Below are 27264 nucleotides of genomic sequence, written 5' to 3' on the forward strand. Positions count from 1 at the left end.
AACGTGTTGCCTCCTGACAGGACCTGAGAACTTTGGTTCACTAAGTCAGCAGCACGGCAGATCATTCGTGTGACGTGGTCCACCCATTTCTGGAAGCTGTTGCGATGTCGACACACAGTCAGGTGGCTGAACAGTGTCCAGTTAGCCCATTTCGGTGGCTTCTGTTGAGGTAATGCTCCTTCCAGTAAGTCGGTCCACAGTGGGGAGTTTCCACTGGAATGAAGGTCATCGGTTGCTTGTCACTGAGCAGAGTTTGCAAGGGCAGGGCTGTAGAAAGAGAGCAGCTCAGTTCTTCGAGACTAGATCGCTGTGGCAAGTATAATTCGAGCCCCATAATACATTACGGGCACTGAAATTACTCAGTAGGAGAAACGGCGGAAGAGTCGTTCGATAAGTCCCGCGAAAGCCTCAGAGTCTATTGCGTTCTGTGGAAGTAAGTACAGTGATGAGAATGTGATCTTCTGAACCAGACGAACTGCAATGGCTATTGCTTTTAAGCCAATAATCAAAAGAGAGCAGAGGAGTGGAATGCATTATCGACAAACACAGCGAGCCCTCTTTCGGCTCTGTTACCTGTCAGGTTATCCTCTCACTGAGAGGTATAGTCCCGCAGGACAGGGCCGTCTACGGTTTTAAAATGTGTTTCTTGTAACCACAAGCACAGGGGGCGTACCTGTACTGGCAGTCTCAGTTTCTCCGCATCTGCCCTGAACCCATTAATGCTCCACTATAGGACGGGAGCCACGAGTTTCGTCCTGACTTTCTGCCGGAGAGGGGAGCCTGCAATGGTTGGAGGATCAGTGTTGGGGCGAGATGATTCCCCCAGTCCGACAACGAGTTTCACCACATTTTAAGAAGATACTAGAGAGGACTGTGTACTTACACTCCGTCAGTGCGCGATTCTGAGCCTTCGACCCCGATTTTTCGGTGCACCAGAACCACGGCAGTGGCAGAGGCAGCGCTGGACGAGAGGGCAGGCTGGGTCTTTGGAGGGGCAACCACAGCTCTCTGTGAAGTTTTGGGGGCAGGGACAGGCTTCGAACTGACTGGCGCAGTGCGAGTGCACTGAGAAACGCAGGTACTAGTGCTGACATTACCGACCTCTGTTCGCGAAGCAGCGTCGGCATTCTGCGCATTCTGTCGGGGACGTAAGGCCGCACACTTAGACAATGGAAATCTGCTTAACGCGCTCAGCAAGCTTCGTGCTACGAATGTCAGGACAAAGGGGCCAGATTTAACAAAATTCCCACGAATCCTCTTCTTTATGTTTTGCACGTCGACTATAGCTTCCGGAGTCCACACATCTTTCAGTTCACGCTCGGGAATGTCAAGTAGATGCCTGCGAGTCGCAATATTTTTGTTGTAGTTCGAGGTGCTGTGCAACTTGAGGAGAGAATTTCTGAGAATTTTGGATATCATTGGGTGAAAGTGAATGACAGACTGTATGGAGACAGGAAATGAAGAGTTGGAGATGTGTTGTTAGAGAATGACGTTCAACTGAAGAGATCAGAAAATAGAGCAAATAATTAAGAATTCCGATTACGCATGCTATGGTGAAGAGACTGCCGTCGTGGAGGGCTGCATCAAAGCAGGCAGGGGGGTGATGAACCAAAGGCCTCCCTGCCAGATCGTCGGCCGAGTGAAATCTTAATCACACGTCGTGGGCGAGCTTATAAAATCAACTGCCAATCCCACACCGATGAATAACGTAATAAAATTGTTTTGTAATATCGTTAAACATTTTATTGCCTACTCAGTACATCTATAGCAATCATCGTAATTTACAGTACATTGTTTGATCATTAAATCTACAGCAATCATTGTAACTTACAAATATAGTAGAGGTTCTACAGTTCACATCCTAGTGCAGTAAATTTGTACGTGCGTTGAGTGAACCAGACTGGTTTCTGACCTTGCTTGCACGCAGACTGTTTTCTGACCTTGCTTGCACGGTTGTGGCTCGATCTGTGCTACAAAAGTCAGTGAGAACTGCATGCAAGAGAATGCTTCTCAGATTACTATTGCCGCTGAACTGAGCAGAGAATGAATAGATGGTCTGTTCAGTGAAAGGAAAGCAACCGTGAATGAGAGGGTAGGTTGACTCCGTAGTGGCGTATAAAAAGAGGTCAGTTTCAGAGACGTATTCCTCTGATACGAGAAACAGCTGCCCACGTCGGTTGTAGGTAGGGGGCGGTGGTAAGTAAAGCTGTGCGTGTGTGTGTCCGTGTTATCACAATTCATGGCATATTAAAACATGAAGCGACCTGGAAATAACTTTAAGTATAAAAAAAATCGTGATTGGACAACCAGACTTGAGAGACATGCAAACCACTTAAAAGTTTGTAAATAAAAACAGCCTAGGACCGCATGTCGGTTTTTTAAAATTTATTAATCAGCCGACCGGTTTCGATTGTGGTACAATCGTCACGAGGCCGTGAAACTGCAGGCCACAGCCGCGTTTATCATGGCTGCATAGCGCGCTGCTCCACGCCACTCCCTCCTGTGATGACAGTACCACGATCTGTGCCGGTCACCTAATTAACAAATTTTGAAAACTTAGATCCAATTCTAGACTGTATTTATTTACAAACATTTTCTGATCGCTGTTTCGCAGGAATAATATTCCAAAAGATACATACAAGCCATTTCAAACGGCTAACCAAACGGCTCGGTGTATGCTGCGCTTAACTTGTTTATGTCTCCATGTTCGCTACTAGAACAACCCGAAGGAGGACGCATCATTTATGCATTTCCTCTGTCGTGGGTGAGCCATATTTCTGTGGCTAAACAGACTGGTAGTCTTTCAGTTTGTACAACTTAGAATGTTCCACTCCGTGCTCACTGGTTCAGCGCACATGGCTCGGTCACTAAGGCACCCTCCTCATTCTGGAAAAGACGTTCTGGTGAGATCGCAGAATCTCGTTCGGAAGAAGCTTCTCTGGTCGCTGAACCCTAAATTTCTTTTCCTTTCGCGATAAAATCCGCGTTTTCGTGGAACTCTCTCAATGGAACTGAAGCATCACAAATTAATGCGCTCTTTAATATCTGCAGCGATTTTGTTTAGAGCACTCACAATGCAAACAAGTTCACACATGAAGAACACAACATGTTCCTGTCTCCACAAACGAAAGGATTCTGTCATTCCAAGCACTCTCAATACTCTTTAAATTCGAAAATGAAATACTTCTCTTTCCTTTTTATCGATACGGGGACATACAATAAAAAAATCAAAGAAGACAGAAATGCACAACACACATCAAAACTTAAATTCTCAGGCGAACTTTCTCTATTTTTAATACTAAAACAGCAGCCCAACAGAAAGATGAACTATCCTCTTCCCCAATATTTTTCAGTCTTGTATTCAAAAAAGTAATCAGAATGTAGGACAAATAAAAGAATTGACAGATTACACGAAAATAAAATTCACTGGCTGTATTTTCTTACATCTTACAGTTCATGAAACTCCAGCTAAAACTGGATTACATAATTTCATACGTAAAAACTCGACACGTCAGAAATTCTTCGGCACCTAGCTGGACAACTCAATTCACCAAAATATTTCAGATACCGCACTAAATTCAGATATATGGAGGTAATAATCCAACCTTCAACAGTAAAATGTGAACCAAATAAAGCAAGTGTATCTAAACTGCAAAGGACCTACAGAATGACTTGCAAGAGATAAAACGAAAAATCAAAAGCCCGAAACGCAAGACTGAGTCATTCTAACGTAGTAATCAAACCGCAAGCATTATACCCATCGAAATATAGGAGGAAGGTCACTAATTCACGAGTTAAAAATAGAAAAAAGAAAAATTTTACGGAATGGGTCCAGCCTCCTTCGACAGAATTTGATTGAAATGGAAATATCAGGAATTATGTCAGCATGCTGAGAAAATCTCTGACTCTTTCTGGAAAAGACGTTTGAAATTTTATGTTTCCATTTTTAAAATGAGTGATTACAGACTGACGAAAACAATTGTCCGTCTTGTCACCTCAGTGAACGTTGGTGATTGAAACTCAGTGAGATGATCAGGAAATGAGCGTCACAGATGGTGTGTTACAGAACACTGAGGCATTCAGAATGCCAGTCGAGAATCATCAGTACCGAGAACAGGAACCAACAGAACCTGGGGGGAAGAACGGATGAGAAACTTCAGGGGCAAGATGAAGAGATATTGCTAGACGAAGAGAGGAAAATCATCACCCAAATAACTTCAATAACGCTCTCCACTTGCGCTTAACGATGTGACAAAAAGATAAAAATTATTAGTTGACCGAGCATCACTAATAGTATTAAAATTATGAGGATACAGGAGAACAGACAATCTCCTTAGTAAGATAATACGACAGTGTTTTCCTTATTAAACGTTTACTGAAGAAGTGTCAAGGAGACGATCGTAGATGAGAGAGACAACACGTGCAGGCACTGGCCACCGGCACCCGTACAGTCCCTGCCAACAAGCACCATGTGCCGGGCAGGAAAACACCGGCGTCAAGCTCAGGTAATGTACAGGTGTGGCAAGCAAGGAGAGTTGTTGCTCGTACAGTCAGCTGCTCATAACGACATGGCACAACGTAATACCGTCCTGACGATGACTTTAGCAAATCGATCGGAACGTCGGCAATTTAGCTGTTTATAACGATGCGGCTCAAAAACCAAATAAATTTTATTCAAAAAAGGCACAACTTAATGTTAATTAACAGGTTCAGGGCATAAGTAGCAAAGAGTGATAATGAAAGCGAGGCGACAAACAGCAGGATCACGTGTAGGTTTTATTAACATCGAGTTCTGCTCGAAACAAAACATGAGGGTTCCTATCTCGGAGTCAAGTCCTACTGAGCGATCTTTATCGTACACATAAGTATACGGAAGGCACAATCTCAGAAAACGAGTATCACACTGAATGACAGTTCAAAGTGACACTTTGAGAAGTAACAGCGTCAGAAGCCTCTTACTTATTCAGAGAGGATATAGTACACCAACATGGATACTGCGTCATTGTGAAGCGCTTAACGACTCATGGATACTGCTTTCTACATAAACTATCGTGAATGGCTTCTCGACTAGCAAGATAAAAAGCTGCACAAATTGAGAAAGACGTGTAAAATGTTTCACGATAGACACGTTGCAGATACGCGTATATGCGAGATTACCGCGATGAAATTCTGAATTCTAGAAGTCGATCAGAAAAACTTGAAGAACTCTGACATTTGAAAGGCGTTAAAAACCTGATAATTTTCTCTGAAGAACCACAAGAAGACGCCAATAACACGAGAACAATGACACTATCAGCTAAAGGGAAAAAAATAAAATAAGGAAAAAACAGTTACATATTGAAAGAAGGGAATTTCGGTGAAATACACGTCCGTTATAAGCCAGCTACACCCTCATCAGAACCTGGTGACTCACAAACATCTGTGTAACTACAGATGGTGCGTTTAATTGTTTGGACATGGAGGGAGGTAGGAACTGCACAGTTCTCTGTGTTTAAAATCACCCTACGATCGGCCTGAAGTAATCTGGATAAAGAAGAGGAAGAAAAAGGCAGAACAAACGGATGAAACCTAGACTACTGTACACAACAGTTCGATGTGAGATTGGTGTTTTAAATTCTACAACGTCTCGCTTCGTACCAGATACTTGAAAGGGTAGTTAGACATATGTACAAAAGTATAAGAAGAATAAGACATTTGTATTTTACGGAAAGTCCCTGTCTGTAGTCTTCACTGACTTTCATACAGGAAATTCAAAAGGGGGACGTACAGCATAAAAATGTCGAAACTACGGATGTAGATTGCATTCACACATGTACTCAAATTCTCATTGTTGCGTCGTCAAATGTGTTGTAGTAGCTAGAAAAGTTTCAACAGCGTGCATCATGCTGCGATGAAAAAACATTTAAGTGTTATGGTCCAACCCCCCTCCCCTAGTAGCGTTTTCTATACTCGGCCACTTTCGAGGGTATTTGATCGAGTGTGTTAGCCCATCTGGAATGCACTACATAGGCTGCTCGCTTGGACTGTTTGAAGTACCGTGTGCTAAAATGGGGGCACCTGGATCAGCAGACACTTTTGGCACTCGAAAAGCAGTGTCCCACTTGCTGCACAGCAGCATATTTCCTTCCTCTGTCACATAACATGAAGTCTCTTTCAGTCATCGACATACATCACCCCAGCCTAAACGGTAGCCAAAATAAATGTGACCTTTAACGTGTTTTCGACACTGCGTGGAAACGTGATCTAAATAACAATTAATTTGCGAATTAATTAATAGAATGTGCACGTCTGCGTGGACACTTTAAAAGTAAGATGGAGCAACACCGTACAGTGCACGAGTTGATGGGGTGCTCAGCGGAGAGAACGCTGTCGTCCGAGGCAGTAAAATCTCGCCGTCTCAGAGAGCTCCCAAAGTCCGTCGCCGTGCTCTGAAACCTGTGTCGCAAGGTGGCCGAAGCGTCTCTTGTAAACAGCACTTCCGCTGTCCATTAACCGGGGCACCTTGTAAGTAAGTGACGAGTAAAACAATGGTGGATCAGGCCGCACCCTGCTCGCCACGCTGGACTAGAACTTGCGCCTCTCCGCCTGCGCCTGCGCCTCCGCCTCCACGTCGTCGTCAACGGGATAGGGGGGCGGAGGCTGTCCCCAGGGGCAGAATGCGGCGTGCGCGGCGGGCGGCTGCTCCCAGGGCAGCGTCGCGACGGCGACGCCGGGGGCGGCGAGGGCCGGTCGCGGGGGCGGCGCGGGCCGGGGGCGGCGCCGGCGCTGCGGCCTCCTGCCTGCCAACACAACACACGGTCACAAACTGACGCCTTGTCCAAAACTACGTCCTGGGTTTCAGAAGACGACTTCTCGGAAAGTGACGCCTATCGGTGGATACAGCGGCTCTCCAAGTTTCGGTTCGCGGTGCTGCCGTGGCAGGGGACACGTGGGGCGTATTGGGGAGCTATGTGTCCTCAGATTCGCGAGATGTGAGTCAGTTGTGAGAGTTTGGCGACGATCAGGTAAAAGCTCCAGCGCACAAAACAGTGGTGGTTTTGAGCACGTCAAGGAACAGAACACTACAGGTCTGGAAAAGATAATAACTGTAGGCGCATCCACGACGGTAAGGTGGTTCTGGGAGGCTGGCGGGAGTATTTCAACGAGATATTCGTATCGGTTTCCTTTACCCAGCAGTACCAAAAGGCAAGGACACAATTGCACTAGTTCCCTGCATCGAAACAGATGAGATCAAAGCTGCCATTTGTAACACAAAAGTGGAAAGGCTCCAGGACCAGAGGACCTTCCTACAGACGTCTGGAAAACAGGCGAAGCGATCGTCTGGCTGGCAGAATTCTTCAGCTCCTTCTTTCATGGCGGCCATGTGCCCATCTATTGATCATGTAGTATCACAGGGCCTATCCTAAGTGCAAGAGTGATCCTGCCGAATGTGCCAGCTACTGTCCTACCCTGCCCCCCTCCACATTATGAAGGTAGTCGAACGCATCTTTCGTGACAGGCTGCGAGACAGAGTCCAGCTCTCAATAAATCAGACCGTGTTTGTTAAGCGATGTGACACGATAGACGCAGTTTTTGCTGCAATTTTCCGCGAGAAAAGCGAGTCACCACATCTCGCCTTTCTTAACCTCGAGAAGGCATCTGTTGGAGAACCACACCAGACGATCTGGTCTGCTCTGCGCGGTCATTGAGGTCCTATACAGACGAGGTGAAAATGGCGTACAAGAACCGCAGCAGCGGTGTGCGGTGCTCTGCAGACTGACAGCAGGCGTTGCCAGGGCTCAGCTGCTCTTCGTTTGCGCAGTGGCTACCAGGGAGGACCTTCAAAGTCAAGTTCGAATACAGGATCCTCGTCTACAACTTGTGGCCTCCGTTTAACCACCCACTAGACTGATAACCACGAAACGATTCCATGTATTGGTGGAACTGTACAAATTAATGGAGCTCCTCTTACCGAGGTACACAGAATTCTGAGCTCTATGTTCGCGACTATAGAGTGACAGCTGTGTGAATCTGGTTGTGCGAGCAACAGTCAAAGCGACGTGACTTGCACTACTTTTGATGAGAAGACGCCTGTGGAGGTAACATCCAGCTGGACCGTACGAGCGCCGGCCCACACACACACACGTGCTCAGCACTCGCCAGTCACACAAGTGCGCATACTGACGAGAACATAACTAGGTATGTACGTGCTCTGCCATATCGACAGTACAACGATCAGAATTTAGCTGGAGTGGTTCCAGTCAATGAGAAGATGGAAGAAAAATGGAGACTTGGGTGCTATGGAGGCATCGTGCGGGCACCACGTGCCTCGGTCTTCGACTCAGCCACCATCTTACTGACGAGTGCCAGGAACGGCGTGGAAAACTTAAATTACGGTGACGACACCGATAACGTGAGCTTCAGAAAAATCTGTAACAAAATCCCGACGAGACACAGCACAATAACTTCATAAAATGGTGGATAAAATACTTGTAGACACTGTTAAAACCGGAAAAGATGACTGTGGATAGGTGACTATTATAAATAATGAGTGACCGAGCCATTCTGTGACACATTAAATCTGACACCCAATATTTTGGCAAGAATTCCGCGATCCACACAAAATCTCAAAACACAAACAGCACTCGCCTGATTGTCAGTTAAAACACAGGGAGCGTTCTGTGGGACGCCCACATCAACCTCAGAATATTTCGTATCGACGTCTGTGGCATACTGGGGGCTTCTCGCGACGTAACAGGAAGCCGCGCTCTGTCCCACTCTACTCTACGCCGTGTAAAGGCTGCTTCTTCACACCGTCGCGGTCGGAAGCGGGTAAGCCACGGTCACACTGAAGGTTTCACAGGATTTGATTTATTATTCCTCATTTGCCTCCCAGCAACAGCAACACATGGCCTTCCCGGTCAAAAATGAGGTGACAGCCTGCAGCGTGCCTGGTCGCCAGCCGCATCGACGAGTTCCTCTTCCTGAATGCCTGTGTGTCCTGGAACCCAGCACAAAATGATTGCCTTGTTTTGCCTTTCCAAGAGAAGGACAGTGTCCTGCACTTGTTGTACCATCCAAGCTGCTGGGTACATCTTTCCAAAAGCGAGAAGGGCACTTTGAGAATCGGAGCAGTTGAGGAATTTTTTTGTCACAGTGCCGTCTCGTCTGCCCCGCTGCCCCCAGGGTAACAAATAATTCCTGCTCTGGGAGCCCCGTCCTGGGAACAATGTCGAGGAATACGACAGAGCAGCAGATAAAATCTCCCCGCTCAGACCCATCTGTGCAAACAGTAATAAAATGTGGGTGCCGACGTAAAATCCCATTAAATTAAATCGTAAAAGTGCAGTCTGGGGAACGACGGTCCCTGTAACCAATCAGTTCTAAAATCACTCCGGGCCCCCTGGTAGCCAGAGGGACGCCACACTCAGCTTCGGACCTTAATGAATGCCCCAATCTGTAACAACACAAGGCTCTCCCTTCAGCAGTTCCCCAATGGCCTCATTGTCTCTGGCCGATGACTCAACAGCCGTTCCAGTGGCGTCTGTTCGACGTAGGAACGGACGGAGCCCTATACACACTTGGCGTGCTACGAAAAGAAGACCTCCAAGAGACAGCGGAGGTTCCGTACACAGGCTGGCAGCGGAACCCGTGCAGTAGGCCTCTGCTGACAGACTAGTACCTCGTGGCGAACCGCAGCCAGCTGACCCATAAAATTGGCACCTGTATTCAAGCCGGGGTCACACAAATTCCTTATAAAGCAACTGTCGGCGTTATAAAGCAACTGTCGGCTCCCCGAGACCTATGATCGACGCATTTAAGGATGTTTAAGCCTCGAGACATCTCAGTTTTTGCTGTTTAGGGTGTAGCAGGCGTGTTAGCACTTTTCATCTCATCTTTCCCTTAAAAGTGTGAACGGTGATCCCAATTTTAAAGCGGGTAAATTAAATTAAGAACGGGTCTGATTAAAATCAGCACAAACAGGTTTCTTCAAGGTGAATTTAAAACCTGTGGTGCAACAGCATTCGTCCAACCGCCTGATCGTCAGTTGCAATTGCCGAGTAGCTGTTGCGAGGTTGGACGATGCACAGAAATTGGACAACTGGTCCACAGACGAGGAACACAGTGCGCGAGGTCTCTCTGTAGACGCAATAGTGTTAATTGCAGTGGCGAATGCCGTGACACTTGAGACATTCCCTGAAGGGAAAACGGTCAGGCGAGACATTCGCACCTCGTATCTTCGGAGAGGAAGGACTCCACGAAGGTGGGCAGACATCCACGGAAACACCACTGATAGAGCTGTAACAAATTATTATTCCTCCAGTTAGAACGGTAGACCTTTTCCGAATCGAAGAAGACACCGAGAGGGGTTTTCTCCAGAAAGAAAACTTGCGAATTGCTGCTTCGAGCAGGGTCGTGCTATGGAGCGCGCCTAAAGCTGACTGGGGACGGCGTAGTAGGGGCGCACCGTGCGCCTCGGTCGCCTGTACCTCCCCGTGCCTTTGCTGTGCAGCTCGTCAGCCCACAGCAGTTCGTCCGATCCTTCCTCTGTTTTAAAACCAGTGTTCCCACGAGTTGGGGAAGATCCCCGTCAAGTAGGTGCCACTGAGGAGCCGCAGGAGCGAGCGTCCCGTTCGACGCGCAGTGCATCGTCAGCCAGTGTCCAGCACCGACTACTGACACTGCACAATCCAACTGTCACGGAGAGAAAGGCTGCACGTCGGTGGAACGGAAAGCAAAACCAGCCTTCTCCTCTGCCGACCGACATCGACGGGAAGCTGACACTCGGCCAGAGTCGGCTGTAGGGAACTTGTACGATTCAGCCATCGTCTGAGTTGCGTGCCTGGTAAATAACACTGCCTGTGTTATTAAAATGTACGGCAGAATGTTCCTTCGAACATGCGTGCTCACCAGACCCTCGACTCCCAGTAAATGTGTCCTTCACGTGCAGGGATTTACGCGACGCGAGAGTGCGGTTTGTGACACTCGGACGACGACGCACAGAAGCTCGGGTGTGGTCGTGATAGCTGCTGAGGCGGGCGCTAGCGCCAAGCGTGACGTCCTGCTCGGAGTTTCGGCACGCGACTGACTTCCACTACAGTCATTCCAGAGCACAGCCGACTGTGGCTCATATTCACCACAGCGAACACATTTCCCGTGTTCCTGAACTACCGGTTAATGTTTTCAACGAAATCAACTTTTTTAAAAAAATTGAGACAAGCAGTCTCGACAGCGAAAATATTTACATCGATGTTAAGCAGCTTCGGTCAGTTTCTGACCATCCTCAGACGCTCATACCGCGATGATAGGCTGTGTCGGTGAATGGCGTTCACATTCGTGGAGCTATAACACACGCTCCATTCACACCCGCCATCGTCGAGTTATGAGCGTCTGAGGATGGTCAAAAACTGACCGACGCAGGTTATCATCAAAAAACATCTTTTTGGCGGTCGAGACTGGCTGTGTCTATTTTTAAAGTACTTTTTGCCAGACCGCTTTGCTCCACGAGAAATGTTCTCAAAAATCACTGAACTCATTTCGTGCTAATAAACTCAGGAATTTATCGTATCTTTGAATTTCATTTCGTAGCGTAATTAAGGAAATTATGTAATTACCCCCACCCATAGATCCATCGTTGGTCCCAAAATTAGCGTTTATTAACTCCATTGTCCACAGTTTAGTTAGCGTGGTTCACTGAGGGAGAGATCTGCAGAGACAACTAAGTACAATCAGTTCTCACTCTCTTTAACAGTGGGAGCGGCTTTCGCATAAAACAGAGAACGGGAACGGACCTGTCACACTCCCCCAGGGGTCTCTCCGTACGGCACCCGCAGGGGAGGACAACATACTTGGTGAGGTATCGAAAGCAACGATGCCACGGCGCACTAAAGTTATTAGGATGGAGCTACGACAGATACCGACGACAGCGCCCTCTAGTTGGTGCTGTCCAGATCTACGAGCTCCGCTCCAGACTCTCCCCATTTGATCGAGAGCAGAGCAGACGGCCGGGAGACTTTGCCCTACATACGACGGGTCTCAGCATCACACCTCATCGCAAGTTATGTAACCGCATATTAACTTGTTTTCTGCACCAGTAAACCACTTTTACTTACGTGCAGTAGCGACGTACTTTTCCTGCTCCTGCGCCTACCCACGCGCCGCTTTCCAGGCGGGATACAAATCTTGGTTCTACAACGTAATAAGTCTTTGAATCACTCACACATCTGGAAACCCATTCCATATGCTCGTAACTTTAACAGCCTGCACTGGGGTAAAACGTGTCAAATACTTTCCGAAATCTAGGAGTACGGACTGTCACTGGTTTCATTCGCAGGATATCATGTTAGTAAAGGGTGAGTGATCCTTTCTAAAAGCGTGCTAATCTGTAAACAGAACTTTTGGAAATTTGTGGTAAGTTCCTGTGGGACCAAACTGCTGAGGTCATCGGTCCCTAGGCTTACACACTACTTAATCTAACTTAAACTAAGGACAACACACGCACACCCATGCCCTAGGGAGGATTCAAACTTCCGATGGGGGCGAGACACGCGAACCGTGGCAAGGCGCCTCACACCGCGCGGCTATCCCGCAAGGCTGTAAACAGTATTTTCCGTCTCAACGAAATGTATTACATTCGAAGTCAGAATATGTTCAAGAATACGGAGGCGAACCAATGTTAAGGATGTGAGTCCGTAATTTTGTGCATTCGTTCTATCTCTTCTTATGTACACCCACTCTCCTGACTTTTTCGAGTCACTTGGGACTTGGCTCCGGGAGAAAGATTCGCAATAAATTGGGCCAGTGGCGTAGGGTACTCTCGGTAAAACCGAACTGTGGTTCGACCTGGACGCGGCAGCATCTTTTTTTTGTTCGGCTCTTTCTGTTCCTTCTCAACGGAAACGACGCCTGCTGCTGTGCTTCAGAACCTGGTGGTCACCTCAGTGCCCTGGTGTCAACACCGTGCCCCTGATCTTCTCCGGTTGCTCCCACAGTCAGCTGACAGCAGTCCATATGATTTCTTCTCACGGAGTTACGTCAAAGATCGTATGTTCTTTCCTCTGCTGCTACTTACATTCGAAGCATAATTACAGCGGTCACTGACAGTATTGGAACAACGTTCGTACCACCCTAAATTACAGTTATCGTAGATGGTGGCGATGACGTCAACCAATATGGCGGATGTAACATATCAAGATGGCGGATTTTAGCGGGAAGTTTGAATTTTGGCGGGAAAGTGCCACGCCCCCTACCCCAGAAAAATGGAGCGAAGTTCAAATTCCATTCACACCACGCTTATCTCTTCTTCGCAAAGAAGATAGAGAGAAAAAAGTACTTGTCTGTATTATTTAACCAAATTCAAGCAGGTGTGTTCGCCACTGGGTCTGGACTCCAACTGGCTTAGTTCATATCGGTGCCACCAGAGGGCGCTCTCCTGATATCAAACCATGACGCAAGCCCAGTAATCCGAGACAGCTGCACTCAGTTTGTTCACTACGAACTCCGAAAGCCAACTGCCTTAGTCGCTACCGTGGCCACAAGAGTGCGCTACCGTGACGTCAGGTGATGACACAAGATCGTTTGCTCTCTCTCTCTATCTATCTCTCTCTCTCGTACATTATAACCGGACACGTGCCTCGTCAGCGACCCGCAAAAGGGCGGCCGCTGACCTCACAGCCTCCACCCTACAGCTTTATACTGGTGCCAGAGATAGTCTTCTGTAAATATGGTGACGAATTTAACTCAACACAAGTGACACCAACATCGCTCATCTAACCCATGAATTACCAAAGTAGTTAATTCCATTTCAATTTTAATCATATTCAATAAGTTAATTTACAATTTCAATATTCAATGATCAAATGATAAGTTCAACATTTTCCCACTATCAGCGCAGTGTTCATTCATGACCTTATACCCCCACCCCTATAATGCTGCACTCCTATTGGCTACTGAATTAGTCACGTGATTCGACTTCACAGAACCTAGAACTCGGAATCAATTTTCGCGAATTATATTACACAGATCGCTAAATTGCATTCACAGCTAAACCCACAAAATTGTCTCCACATTGTCAAATAAATATCAGACTCACAAGAATATTGCAAGCCAAGAACATATTCCTCCCCCCATGAACCATGGACCTTGCCGTTGGTGGGGAGGCTTGCGTGCCTCAGCGATACAGATGGCCGTACCGTAGGTGCAACCACAACGGAGGGGTATCTGTTGAGAGGCCAGACAAACGTGTGGTTCCTGAAGAGGGGCAGCAGCCTTTTCAGTAGTTGCAGGGGCAACAGTCTGGATGATTGATTGATCTGGCCTTGCAACATTAACCAAAACGGCTTTGCTGTGCTGGTACTGCGAACGGCTGAAAGCAAGGGGAAACTACAGCCGTAATTTTTCCCGAGGACATGCAGCTTTACTGTATGATTAAATGATGATGGCATCCTCTTGGGTAAAATATTCCGGAGGTAAAATAGTCCCCCATTCGGATCTCCGGGCGGGGACTACTCAGGAGGATGTCGTTATCAGGAGAAAGAAAACTGGCGTTCTACGGATCGGAGCGTGGAATGTCAGATCCCTTAATCGGGCAGGTAGGTTAGAAAATTTAAAAAGGAAAATGGATAGGTTAAAGTTAGATATAGTGGGAATTAGTGAAGTTCGGTGGCAGGAGGAACAAGACTTCTGGTCAGGTGAATACAGGGTTATAAACACAAAATTAAATAGGGGTAATGCAGGAGTAGGTTTAATAATGAATAGGAAAATAGGAATGCGGGTAAGCTACTACAAACAGCATAGTGAACGCATTATTGTGGCCAAGATAGATACGAAGCCCACACCTACTACAGTAGTACAAGTTTATATGCCAACTAGCTCTGCAGATGATGAAGAAATTGAAGAAATGTACGACGAAATAAAAGAAATTATTCAGATAGTGAAGGGAGACGAAAATTTAATAGTAATGGGTGACTGGAATTCGAGTGTAGGAAAAGGGAGAGAAGGAAACATAGTAGGTGAATATGGATTGGGGCTAAGAAATGAAAGAGGAAGCCGCCTAGTAGAATTTTGCACAGAGCACAACTTAATCATAGCTAACACTTGGTTTAAGAATCACGAAAGAAGGTTGTATACGTGGAAGAACCCTGGAGATACTAAAAGGTATCAGATAGATTATATAATGGTAAGACAGAGATTTAGGAACCAGGTTTTAAGTTGTAAGACATTTCCAGGGGCAGATGTGGACTCTGACCACAATCTATTGGTTATGACCTGTAGATTAAAACTGAAGAAACTGCAAAAATGTGGGAAATTAAGGAGATGGGACCTGGATAAACTGAAAGAACCAGGGGTTGTACAGAGTTTCAGGGAGAGCATAAGGGAACAATTGACAGGAATAGGGGAAAGAAATACAGTAGAAGAAGAATGGGTAGCTCTGAGGGATGTAGTAGTGAAGGCAGCAGAGGATAAAGTAGGTACAAAGACGAGGGCTGCTGGAAATCCTTGGGTAACAGAAGAAATATTGAATTTAATTGATGAAAGGAGAAAATATAAAAATGCAGTAAATGAAGCAGGCAAAAAGGAATACAAACGTCTCAAAAATGAGATCGACAGGAAGTGCAAAATGGCTAAACAGGGATGGCTAGAGGACAAATGTAAGGATGTAGAAGCTTATCTCACTAGGGGTAAGATAGATACTGCCTACAGGAAAATTAAAGAGACCTTTGGAGAGAAGAGAACCACGTGTATGAATATCAAGAGCTCAGATGGCAGCCCAGTTCTAAGCAAAGAAGGGAAGGCAGAAAGGTGGAAGGAGTATATAGAAGGTTTATACAAGGGCGATGTACTTGAGGACAATATTATGGAAATAGAAGAGGATGTAGATGAAGACGAAATGGGAGATACGATACTGCGTGAAGAGTTTGACAGAGCACTGAAAGACCTGAGTCGAAACAAGGCCCCCGGAGTAGACAACATTCCATTAGAACTACTGACGGCCTTGGGAGAGCCAGTCATGACAAAACTCTACCAGCTGGTGAGCAAGATGTATGAGACAGGCGAAATACCCTCAGACTTCAAGAAGAATATAATAATTCCAATCCCAAAGAAAGCAGGTGCTGACAGATGTGAAAATTACCGAACTATCAGTTTAATAAGCCACGGCTGCAAAATACTAACGCGAATTCTTTACAGACGAATGGAAAAACTGGTAGATGCAGACCTCGGGGAAGATCAGTTTGGATTCCGTAGAAATGTTGGAACACGTGAGGCAATACTGACCTTACGACTTATCTTAGAAGAAAGATTAAGAAAAGGCAAACCTACGTTTCTAGCATTTGTAGACTTAGAGAAAGCTTTTGACAATGTTGACTGGAATACTCTTTTTCAAATTCTAAAGGTGGCAGGGGTAAAATACAGGGAGCGAAAGGCTATTTATAATTTGTACAGAAACCAGATGGCAGTAATAAGAGTCGAGGGGCATGAAAGGGAAGCAGTGGTTGGGAAAGGAGTGAGACAGGGTTGTAGCCTCTCCCCGATGTTATTCAATCTGTATATTGAGCAAGCAGTAAAGGAAACAAAAGAAAAATTTGGAGTAGGTATTAAAATTCATGGAGACGAAGTAAAAACTTTGAGGTTCGCCGATGACATTGTAATTCTGTCAGAGACGGCAAAGGACTTGGAAGAGCAGTTGAACGGAATGGACAGTGTCTTGAAAGGAGGATATAAGATGAACATTAACAAAAGCAAAACGAGGATAATGGAATGTAGTCAAATTAAATCGGGTGATGCTGAGGGAATTAGATTAGGAAATGAGACACTTAAAGTAGTAAAGGAGTTTTGCTATTTAGGAAGTAAAATAACTGATGATGGTCGAAGTAGAGATGATATAAAATGTAGACTGGCAATGGCAAGGAAAGCGTTTCTGAAGAAGAGAAATTTGTTAACATCGAATATAGATTTATGTATCAGGAAGTCCTTTCTGAAAGTATTTGTTTGGAGTGTAGCCATGTATGGAAGTGAAACATGGACGATAACTAGTTTGGACAAGACGAGAATAGAAGCTTTCGAAATGTGGTGCTACAGAAGAATACTGAAGATTAGATGGGTAGATCACGTAACTAATGAGGAGGTATTGAATAGGATTGGGGAGAAGAGAAGTTTGTGGCACAACTTGACTAGAAGAAGGGATCGGTTGGTAGGACATGTTTTGAGGCATCAAGGGATCACAAATTTAGCATTGGAGGGCAGCGTGGAGGGTAAAAATCGTAGAGGGAGACCGAGAGATGAGTACACTAAGCAGATTCAGAAGGATGTAGGTTGCAGTAGGTACTGGGAGATGAAGCAGCTTGCACAGGATAGAGTAGCATGGAGAGCTGCATCAAACCAGTCTCAGGACTGAAGACAACAACAACACAATAACAAGAACATATTTACCACTGTAACTACAATTAAATATTACTATTGCTGCTACAGTCTGATACCTATCAATGTACAGGTAATCTCTCCTCTTGACGACTGTACTTCAGTATTTATAGCAAATACAATTTTCTCATCAGCCTCTTCTTTCTTTCTACAGACGCGACATTCAGCAGTAATAAACTACTTTACACTGATCACCACTTCACACTGACAACTAAACCTTGCAGAGTGCCATACATATCGTCAAATACATAAACACACCTACTCATTTACACTCTCCTCCCACTGCGGCCAGGAGCTCGAATATTAGTGCTTGAGACCGATCTCCAACTCAACAATATATCAACGCATACCGTAACGATCTACTAAACATACAATTCATATCCTACGCCATACATAATCACCCATTTTACACCAGGAAGCCCTCGGTGAATCGAAGTCACTCTCAGAACTGATGTACAAAGACCCGCTCGTTTCCCTCTCGGTACAATCGCGCTTTTCTTTCTGTTCTGGACCTTCCTGTTTGCTTACGTTTCCACTGACATCTCCAGACTCTGGGATTTCATGAACACACCTATTTTCACCATAATATTATATCATTTTCCGCCGTACTTCTTAATATGAAACACACAGCAGTAGCCTACCGATGGCTAGGGCAACATAATTCCGAACATATATTTCTCTACAAACCCGAAACTTTAGCTACGTGGAGCGTGCTCTAGACCACTGAGTAACTAGAAACAAACACATTAAAAACCATATTTTCACCCGCGAATACCGATGTCTCTCACGTAACACATTCCTCATCATCCCTATAATTTACAAGCCGACTTAGGTCTTCCCCATGTGTAGAGAACAGCAACCATGTCTTCCACATGCCAGATGCACAAACCACAATCGATCTTCTCTCAACTAAATAAAGGCGCCAAATGTGCAGAAGGAGTGAACGGAACAATTTACATGGGAGCGAATATCGTTCCACCGCAAACGCACCATCTTCTCAAAATTCCACTTGATCACGAAAGCTGCCCAACACATACTAAGTATTAGTTCGCTATTCAGTCGTGTAGAGGACTACAAGGTTAACTCTTATACATTACATGGGAGAGAACAACACTCCAACAGCCCTCTGCACTCGGAAGACTGCTGCTGTTAACGGATAACGTGAATCGATGCCGCCATACATACACCGAAACATTCTAGAAAACAGGCCACATATATCTCCTTACATTATACTTATTATTAACTGTAACGATCGTGGTCTCAACTGAATGGCATTCGGCAATGAGCGAAGTATCGGAGATACACCCCACTGAAGGCTGTTGCTCTGGAAATGGAAATATCTGTATCTTTCTTACTACTGGACATATTGTTCCCTTTGCCATCCCAGAACCCACGTCAAATCCATACCTACCATACATCTGGACATAGTGATTTCCTTTACAAAAAAACTATCTACAATACGTCATCAGAAACTGTTTGCCTACGATACGAAATAATGTATTGTATCCGTGTTCATGTCTCTTACGTTCTTCCTACGAGTCCTACCACACTGTCATAGACGTAATCGACCAGATGTTAAAGAAAAAACACGATCCCAACAACTACTGCGTGTTACTGTCACAGGCGGCCTTTGTTCTACAGGTGTGCACAAGTATCCATGTTAAACGCTATACCCTCGTTACATGTCGAGGCACGACATTACCTCTGAACGAGGCGGTGTTTTCCGGACAGATGCCGTGACGTGATCGTAAGAATACGTATTATCAGCCAACGGTGCAACCTCGTCATAAAATCAATGCACTTTGAAAGTGATTCTGCTAAGGAACATGTAAGAGGTAGTTGCGACTCCCTCACACCGCCCGAACAAGAAAATTCATTAGTATTTGCAGCGCATTCTGTCTCGAGACCGTAACAGAGATTCCGCGGTATGTCCACCACGTTACAGGCTATGACTGATGGAGAAGGAGCACAAAGAGTAGCGATGGTGGTAGATGATGTGCCGATTGAGGTCCTAAGGAGGAAAAATGTACACTAGCTTCCCCAGATCTCTAGTGTTACGCTACATGTTAGAGATTATGTCCATCATTTGGAATCAGGTCTTTCCATTGAAGCACATACATGCATAGGCTAACACCCACAAGTGAATCATATTTCATGCACTCTCATATCTCTAAACAAGGCACCTACCTGGAACCTGTCTGTTACAGTACAATTACAACCTGGTTTTAGTCACACTCTACACATCTTGCAGTCGCACCCATTTCTACTGCTTTCCACAAGTATTCGTTCCAATTTAAATCGGAACTGAGCAGAAGTCGGAGAAAGACATATCTACCACTTTCTGCAACCCGTGTAGAAACAGATCGACATGAGTTACTGCAACAGGGCCGTGCTTTGAGCATTTGCTGGAAATGCGCGCAATGCCCTATGTCCCCAAACTAGATACAAGTACTACGGATCCCTGTCCATTCAAAGCAATCAGCCCAACATGCTATCACTCTACCCTCCCAACATAGAAAAATTACGCAGTATAAAAGCTCATACGATTTACAAGTTATCTAGGCATCGATGCGGATACAATGACGCATAACTGCGGCGGACCTCCAGTGCGGAGAAACTGGTTTCACAATACTTCCCCAGAATAGCGCAGAGTGCAGCCATCCAAGTATTCCTAACGGCCTTCCCAATCCCTCACCTCAAACTGCTGCTGTTACTGCAGATGCCTATGTGGACACGATCCTATTACATATATACAGGCAATGCAGAGGCCACTTTAAAGTCTGATCACTCCCTGTTGTCCCGTTTAGTTGTTTCAAACAGTGTTTTCTAACACGCTTCTGTACAACGCCACACATTTCCTATTTTTTCTGCCATGACTTCAAAGTCTGTGTCAGGTTCTAAACTGACATTAAGACACTCTGATCCACGGCCTCTCACAGAAAACTAGACATCAAACGGTGGAAATTATATTCTTAAGGCGGACAGCATAACACTGGATGATTTTAAATAAAAGACAGTTACAAGATAAGGAAACCGGAAGAGTTTGGCTGCGTTGTGGGGAGCTTCCAAGCCGCGAGGGATTAGCTGAGCGGTCTAAGGCGCTACAGTCATGGACTGTGTGGCTGGTTCCGGCGGAGGTTCGAGTCCTCCCTTGAGCATGAGTGTGTGTGTTTGTCCTTACGATAATTTAGGTTAAGTAGTGTGTAAGTTTAGGGACTGATGACCTTAGCAGTTAAGTCCGATAAGATTTCACACACACCTGAACATTTGAGAGCTTCCAAATTATTGTCCAAGAGTCCAAGAGGGATTCACGACCTCTACATTTAAACTCGTATGTCTCTGTGACAGAATAGATGATGGGCCCGCGTTCCATTTCGAGTGATTCCTCATTTTGCACTCATGACGCAGCCACTGTTTCACTGCTAGCAACTCCCAGAAGTTGTCGCCCATCCACAAAACTTTCTCCCCAACTCAAACAAGCGTTGTCAGTCATTCATTATGTGGTAACCAACAGTGCACCAGTGCACGGATGGGATGGAAAAGACACCGCCGTTGTACTGTAATATTAAGCAACACACTTGATAGCGCAAAGAATGTTGAGTGACAGCCAATCATGTGACAGCATGTTTCCCCAATTTTAGTGTCATAGCTAAACCATCCTTTCTCTACTTTGCGAGTATCATTGCGAACATGGATAGATGACTACTCAGTATGCCCATTGACGGTTAATTCTTGAACACGTAAATAATCAAAGTATACCAGACAGCGCTCTACATATTTCTAAGACCTCGAGCATAGTACTTAATTTACGATCCATCTCTCTGCGTATGGGAGACAGGCAGCATTCTCCCGGTCTTACGGTAAAAGACCATCCTCACACAGTCATTGACCAACCCGCCCTCCAGCACTCCAACCGATCAGAGTGCTACACTCCGCGTCTCGTGAGTGAATAGAGCCTTCTGAGTCCTAACCCGTCCAAGTGGACGAGATTTCTCGAGATGTGACCATGTCGAGGAGCTCAGCACTCTGTATCGATGTATAGTAACAGATTTCAAAGTGCCGTAATGTAATAGCATACAGTTAAGAAGAACAAGAAAAGACTTATTATTATACGTGATGGAGTTCGAGACGAATTGAATTGAACACATTTTTACCTAAATCAACGAAGCTATCAACTCTAAATTATTGATCTAGAGTCTAGGATCTGTACCTGGAAGGTATTGGTAAGAGAGAGAACATAAACACATGGATTCCTAAGACTACAACGTACTGCGCTTGAAAACGGGCTATAATGTTAGATTATATGGCACTTTTCGAGGTTCAGTTGTCGGTGTGAAGTGGTGATCAATGTAAAGTATTTTATTACCGCTGAATGTCGCGTTTGTAGAAAGAAAGAAAAAGCTGATGGGAAAATTATATTCGCTATAAATACTGAAGTACAGTCGTCAAGAGGAGAGATTACCTGTACATTGATTTGTGTCAGACCGTAGCAGCAATAACCACGCGGGGTAAGCCAAACGGTCCAAGGCACTGCAGTCGTGGACTGTGCGGCTGGTCCAGGTGGAGGTTCGAGTCCTCCCTCGGGCATTGGTGTGTGTGTTTGTCCTTAGGATAATTTAGGTTAAGTAGTGTGTAAGCTTAACGACTGATGACCTTAGCAGTTAAGTCCCATAAGATTTGAACATTTTTTTGTAGCAGCAATAGTAATATTTAATTGTTGTTACAGTGGTTAATATGTTCCTGGCTTGCAATATTCTTGTGAGACTGGTATGTATTTGACAATGTGGAAACAATTTTGTGGGTTTAGCTGTGAATGCAATTTAGCGATCTGTACAATATAACGGCTGAAAGCATCAGAAAGGATAGGTGAATGGTGCTTCGATACGGGCGGCATAAGTATTTCGGCGTGTAAATTCGATAAGAGCAAATCAGAATGGCCGGCCGGCCGGTGGTCTCGCGGTTCTGGGCGCGCAGTCCGGAGCCGTGCGACTGCTACGGTCGCAGGTTCGAATCCTGCCTCGGGCATGGATGTGTGTGATGTCCTTAGGTTAGTTAGGTTTAAGTAGTTCTAAGTTCTAGGGGACTAATGACTACAGCAGTTGAGTCCCATAGTGCTCAGAGCCATTTGAACCATTTTTGAAATCAGAATGCTCGATTCATTGACATCGTTTGTGCTGGGATATAGGGGTCTGTACACAGCGGAGGGAATGTTTGCGTATGTTGAAATCTGGAGAGAAAAGACGTCAGGAGCGCTGGGATGAGTGCATTCCATGTTATTTTCGTAAGAAGGTTCTGTCAGAGTAGGAATTTTCCTTACAAGCTGGGACATATAGGAAGGTAGCGTTAACTATTTCAGGGAGAATATACAATTCAAGAAAGGTCGTGTTGGCTATTATCTCTCTCTCTCTCTCTCTCTCTCTCTCTCTCTCTCTCTCTCTTTTTATTTATTTTTTTTATTTTTTTTTTTTTACAAACGCAAGTGACGTAAGGATAAAACTGGGAACGTTGTTACGTGGCGAGCCACAGCGCAGGAGATGCAGCGTGAACCACGGCGCTTGCAGTACCTGGGCGGGGATAAGTGGGTGGTTTGACAGCTGACAGCCTCGCCATGTCGTTGGGGCTGCCTGTATGCTCTACTGGACAGTGGTTGGTGGAGGGTGCTTGCAGGCACTGATTGAATTATTTTGCGAGCAGCTGTGTAGGCTGTGCTATGGTTATAGGGCAGTTTACGAGTACTGAGAGTGTCTAGACATAACGGTGCTGATTTATTTAGTAGGTATCTGAATGTCTGTAATAAAATTATTTGCTTAAATTAGTAGTTGTCTGCGTGTCTGCAGACTGTGTATTGTGACCCGAAGCACAACATGGCGAGTGTTTTGCGTCAGTGTGATAATATATTCGATAAATAAATAAAATGTTCGAAACAAATAGAGTGCACTTCTTTTTAACTCTCCCCAGCAGCCCAACGCAGCCTGGGTCATTTTGACACCATTCTCGCCCATACAGACCACCATCTGGTATTAGGCCATAGGAGGGAGACAGTAAGATCTGGTGGCAGTAATGTATACTAGGTCAGTTGGACAATAAATCTCGTTGTGGAGACACCGCCTGCAAAATAAAGACTTGGGTCCTGATCTATTATCCCGCCATTTCATCCCAACATCTTGGATAACATGCACTGTGCGCCAACATGGGTTGGTAAGGGTGTGTAGTGCTGGGTTGAGGATCGTGGGGGAGACTTTAACTATTTGATTCCAAGTCCAGGTGGGAGCTGCATTCGCAAACATTGATTCCAAGTGCTAGGTTCTATGAAGTCGACTCACGTGACTAATGCAGTAGCCAATAGGAATGCAGCATTCTAGGGATGGGGGTGTAAGGTCATGAATTAACACAGCGCTGATAGTGGGAAAATGTGGAACTTAGCATTTGATCCTTGAATATTGAAATTGTAAATTAACTTATTGAATGTGATTAAAATTGAAATGGAATTAAGTACTTTAGTAATTCATGAGTTAAATGAGCGATGTTGGTGTCACTTGTGTTCAGTTAAATTCGTCACCATATTTACAGAAGAACGATGGACCTTGCCGTTGGTGGGGAGGCTTGCGTGCCTCAACGATACAGATAGCCGTACCGTAGGTGCAACCGCAACGGAGGGGTATCTGTTGAGAGGCCAGACAAACGTGTGGTTCCTGAAGAGAGGCAGCAGCCTTTTCAGTAGTTGCACGGGCAACAGTCTGGATGATTCACTGATCTCGCCTTGTAACACTAACCAAAACGGCCTTGCTGTTCTGGTACTGCGAACGGCGGAAAGCAAGGGGAAACTACGGCCGTAATTTTTCCCGAGAGCATGCAGCTTTACTGTATGATTAAATGATAATGGCGTCCTCTTGGGTAAAATATTCCGGAGGTAAAATAGTCCCCCATTCGGATCTCCGGGCGGGGACTACTCAGGAGGACGTCGTTATCAGAAGAAAGAAAACTGGTGTTCTACGGATCGGAGCGTGGAATGTCAGATCCCTTAATCGGGCAGGTGGGTTAGAAAATTTAAAAAGGGAAATAGAAAGGTTAAAGTTAGATATAGTCGGAATTAGTGAAATTCGGTGGCAGGAGGAACAAGACTTTTGGTCAGGTGAATACAGGGTTATAAATACAAAATCAAACAGGGGTAATGCAGGACTTGGTTTAATAGTGAATAAAAAAATAGGAGTTCGGGTAAGCTTCTACAAACAGCATAGTGAACGCATTATTGTGGCCAAGATAGATATCAAGCCCACACCTACTACAGTAGTACAAGTTTATATGCCAACTAGCTCTGCAGATGACGAAGAAAATGATATGATGAGATAAAAGAAATTATTCAGGTAGTGAAGGGAGCCGAAAATTTAATAGTCATGGGTGACTGGAATTAAAGAGTAGGAATAGGGAGAGAAGGAAACATAGGCGGTGAATATGGATTGGGGCTAAGAAATGAAAGAGGAATCCGTCTGGTAGAATTTTGCGCAGACCATAACTTAATCATAGCTAACACTTGGTTTAAGAATCATGAACGAAGGTTGTATTCATGGAAGAACCCTGGAGATACTGATAGGTATCAGATAGATTATATAATGGTAATAATGAGGTTTAGGAACCAGGTTTTAAATTGTAAGACATTTCCAGGGGCAGATGTGGACTCTGACCACAATCTGTTGGTTATGAACTGTAGACTAAAACTGAAGAAACTGCAAAAAGGTGGGAAATTAAGGAGATGGGACCTGGATAAACTGAAAGAGCCAGAGGTTGAACAGAGTTTGAGGGAGAGCGTAAGGGAACAATTGACAGGAATGGGGGAAAGAAATACAGTAGAAGAAGATTGGGTCGCTTTGAGGGATGAAGTAGTGAAGGTAGCAGAGGATCAAGTAGGTAAAAAGACGAGGGCTAGTAGAACTCCTTGGGTAACAGAAGAAATATTGAATTTAATTGATGAAAGGAGAAAATATAAAAATGCAGTAAATGAAGCAGGCAAAAAGGAATACAAACGTCTCAAAAATGAGATCGACAGGAAGTGCAAAATGGCTAAGCAGAGATGGCTACAGGACAAATGTAAGGATGTAGAGACTTCTCTGACTAGGAGTAAGATAGATACTGAATACAGGAAAATTAAAGAGACCTCTGGAGAAAGGAGAGCCACTTGTATGAATTTCAAGAGCTCAGATGGAAACCTAATTCTAAGCAAAGAAGGGAAAACAGAAATGTGGAAGGAATATATGGAGGGTCTATATATATATACTTGAGAACAATATTATGGAAATGGAAGAGGATGTAGATGAAGATGAAATGGGAGATACGATACTGTGTGAAGAGTTTGATGGAGCACTAAAAGACCTGAGGCGAAACAAGGCCCCCTGAGTAGACAACGTTCCATTAGAACTGCTGATGGCCTTGGGAGAGCCAGTCCTGACAAAACTCTACCATCTTGTGAGCAAGCTGTATGAGACAGGCGAAATACCCTCAGACTTCAAGAAGAATATAATAATTCCAATACCAAAGAGAGCAGGTGTTGACATATGTGAAAATTAGCGAACTATCAGTTTAATAAGTCACAGCTGCAAAATACTAACGCGAATTCTTTACAGACGAATGGAAAAACTAGAAGAAGCCGACCTCGGAGAAATTCAGTTTGGATTCCGTAGAAATGTGGGAACACGTGAGGCAATACTGACCCTACGACTTATCTTAGAAGAAAGATTAAGGAAAGGCAAACTTATATTTCTAGCATTTGTAGACTTAGAGAAAGCTTTTGACAAAGTTGATTGGCATACTCTCTTTAAAATTCTGATGTCGGCAGGGGTAAAATACAGAGAGCGAAAGGCTATTTACAATTTGTACAGAAACCAGATGGCAGTTATACGAGTCGAGGGACATGAAATGGAATCAGTGGTTGGGAAGGGAGTAAGACAGGGTTGCAGCCTCTCCCCGATGTTATTCAATCTGTATATTGAGCAAGCAGTAAAGGAAAGAAAAGAAAAGTTCGGAGTAGGTATTAAAATTCATGGAGAAGAAATAAAAACTTTGAGGGTCGCCCATGACACTGTAATTCTGTCAGAGACAGCCTAGGACTTGGAACAGCAGTTGAACGGAATGGACAGTGTCTTGAAAGGAAGGTATAAGACAAACATCAACAAAAGCAAAACGAGTATAATGGAATGTAGTCGAATTAAGTCGGGTGATGCTGAGGGAATTAGATTAGGAAATGAGAAACTTAAAGTAGTAAATGAGTTTTGCTATTTGGGGAGGAAAATAAATGACGATGGTCGAAGTAGAGATGATATAAAATGTAGACTGGCAATGGCAAGGAAAGCGTTTCTGAAGAAGAAAAATTTGTTGACAACAAGTATAGATTTAAATGTCAGGAGGTCATTTCTGAAAGTATTTGTATGGGGTGTAGCCATGTATAGAAGTGAAACATGGACGATAAATAGTTTGGACAAGAAGAGAATAGAAGCTTTCGAAATGTGGTGCTACAGAAGAATGCTGAAGATAAGGTGGATAGATCACGTAACTAATGAGGAGGTATTGAATAGGATTGGGGAGAAGAGAAGTTTGTGGCACAACTTGACTATTAGAAGGGATCGGTTGGTAGGACATGTTCTGAAACGTCGAGGGATCACCAATTTAGTATTGGAGGGCAGTGTGGAGGGTAAAAATCGTAGAGGGAGATCAAGGGATGAATACACTAAGCAGATTCAGAAGGATGTAGGTTGCAGTAGGTACTGGGAGATGAAGGAGCTTGCACACGATAGAGTAGCATGGAGAGCTGCATCAAATCAGTCTCAGGACTGAAGATCACAACATAACAATATGTCTGGCACGGGTATAAAGCTC

At 44.9% G+C, this 27264-nt stretch overlaps 1 protein-coding gene across 1 annotated transcript in view; it reads right to left on the bottom strand.

The window, feature by feature from the left end:
• Window positions 1-1717: 1717 nt before the first annotated feature.
• LOC126336267 (neural Wiskott-Aldrich syndrome protein-like) overlaps window positions 1718-27264 on the bottom strand; it is a 110079-nt gene continuing 84532 nt past the window's right edge. The window contains exon 3 of the mRNA XM_049999765.1: window positions 1718-6779. Within this exon, the coding sequence (XP_049855722.1) occupies window positions 6565-6779 (215 nt within the window). The 3' untranslated portion in view covers window positions 1718-6564. The remainder of the gene's footprint in view (window positions 6780-27264) is intronic.

This window comes from Schistocerca gregaria, chromosome 2 (genome assembly GCF_023897955.1).
Source record: "Schistocerca gregaria isolate iqSchGreg1 chromosome 2, iqSchGreg1.2, whole genome shotgun sequence".
Classification (NCBI taxonomy): domain Eukaryota; kingdom Metazoa; phylum Arthropoda; class Insecta; order Orthoptera; family Acrididae; genus Schistocerca; species Schistocerca gregaria.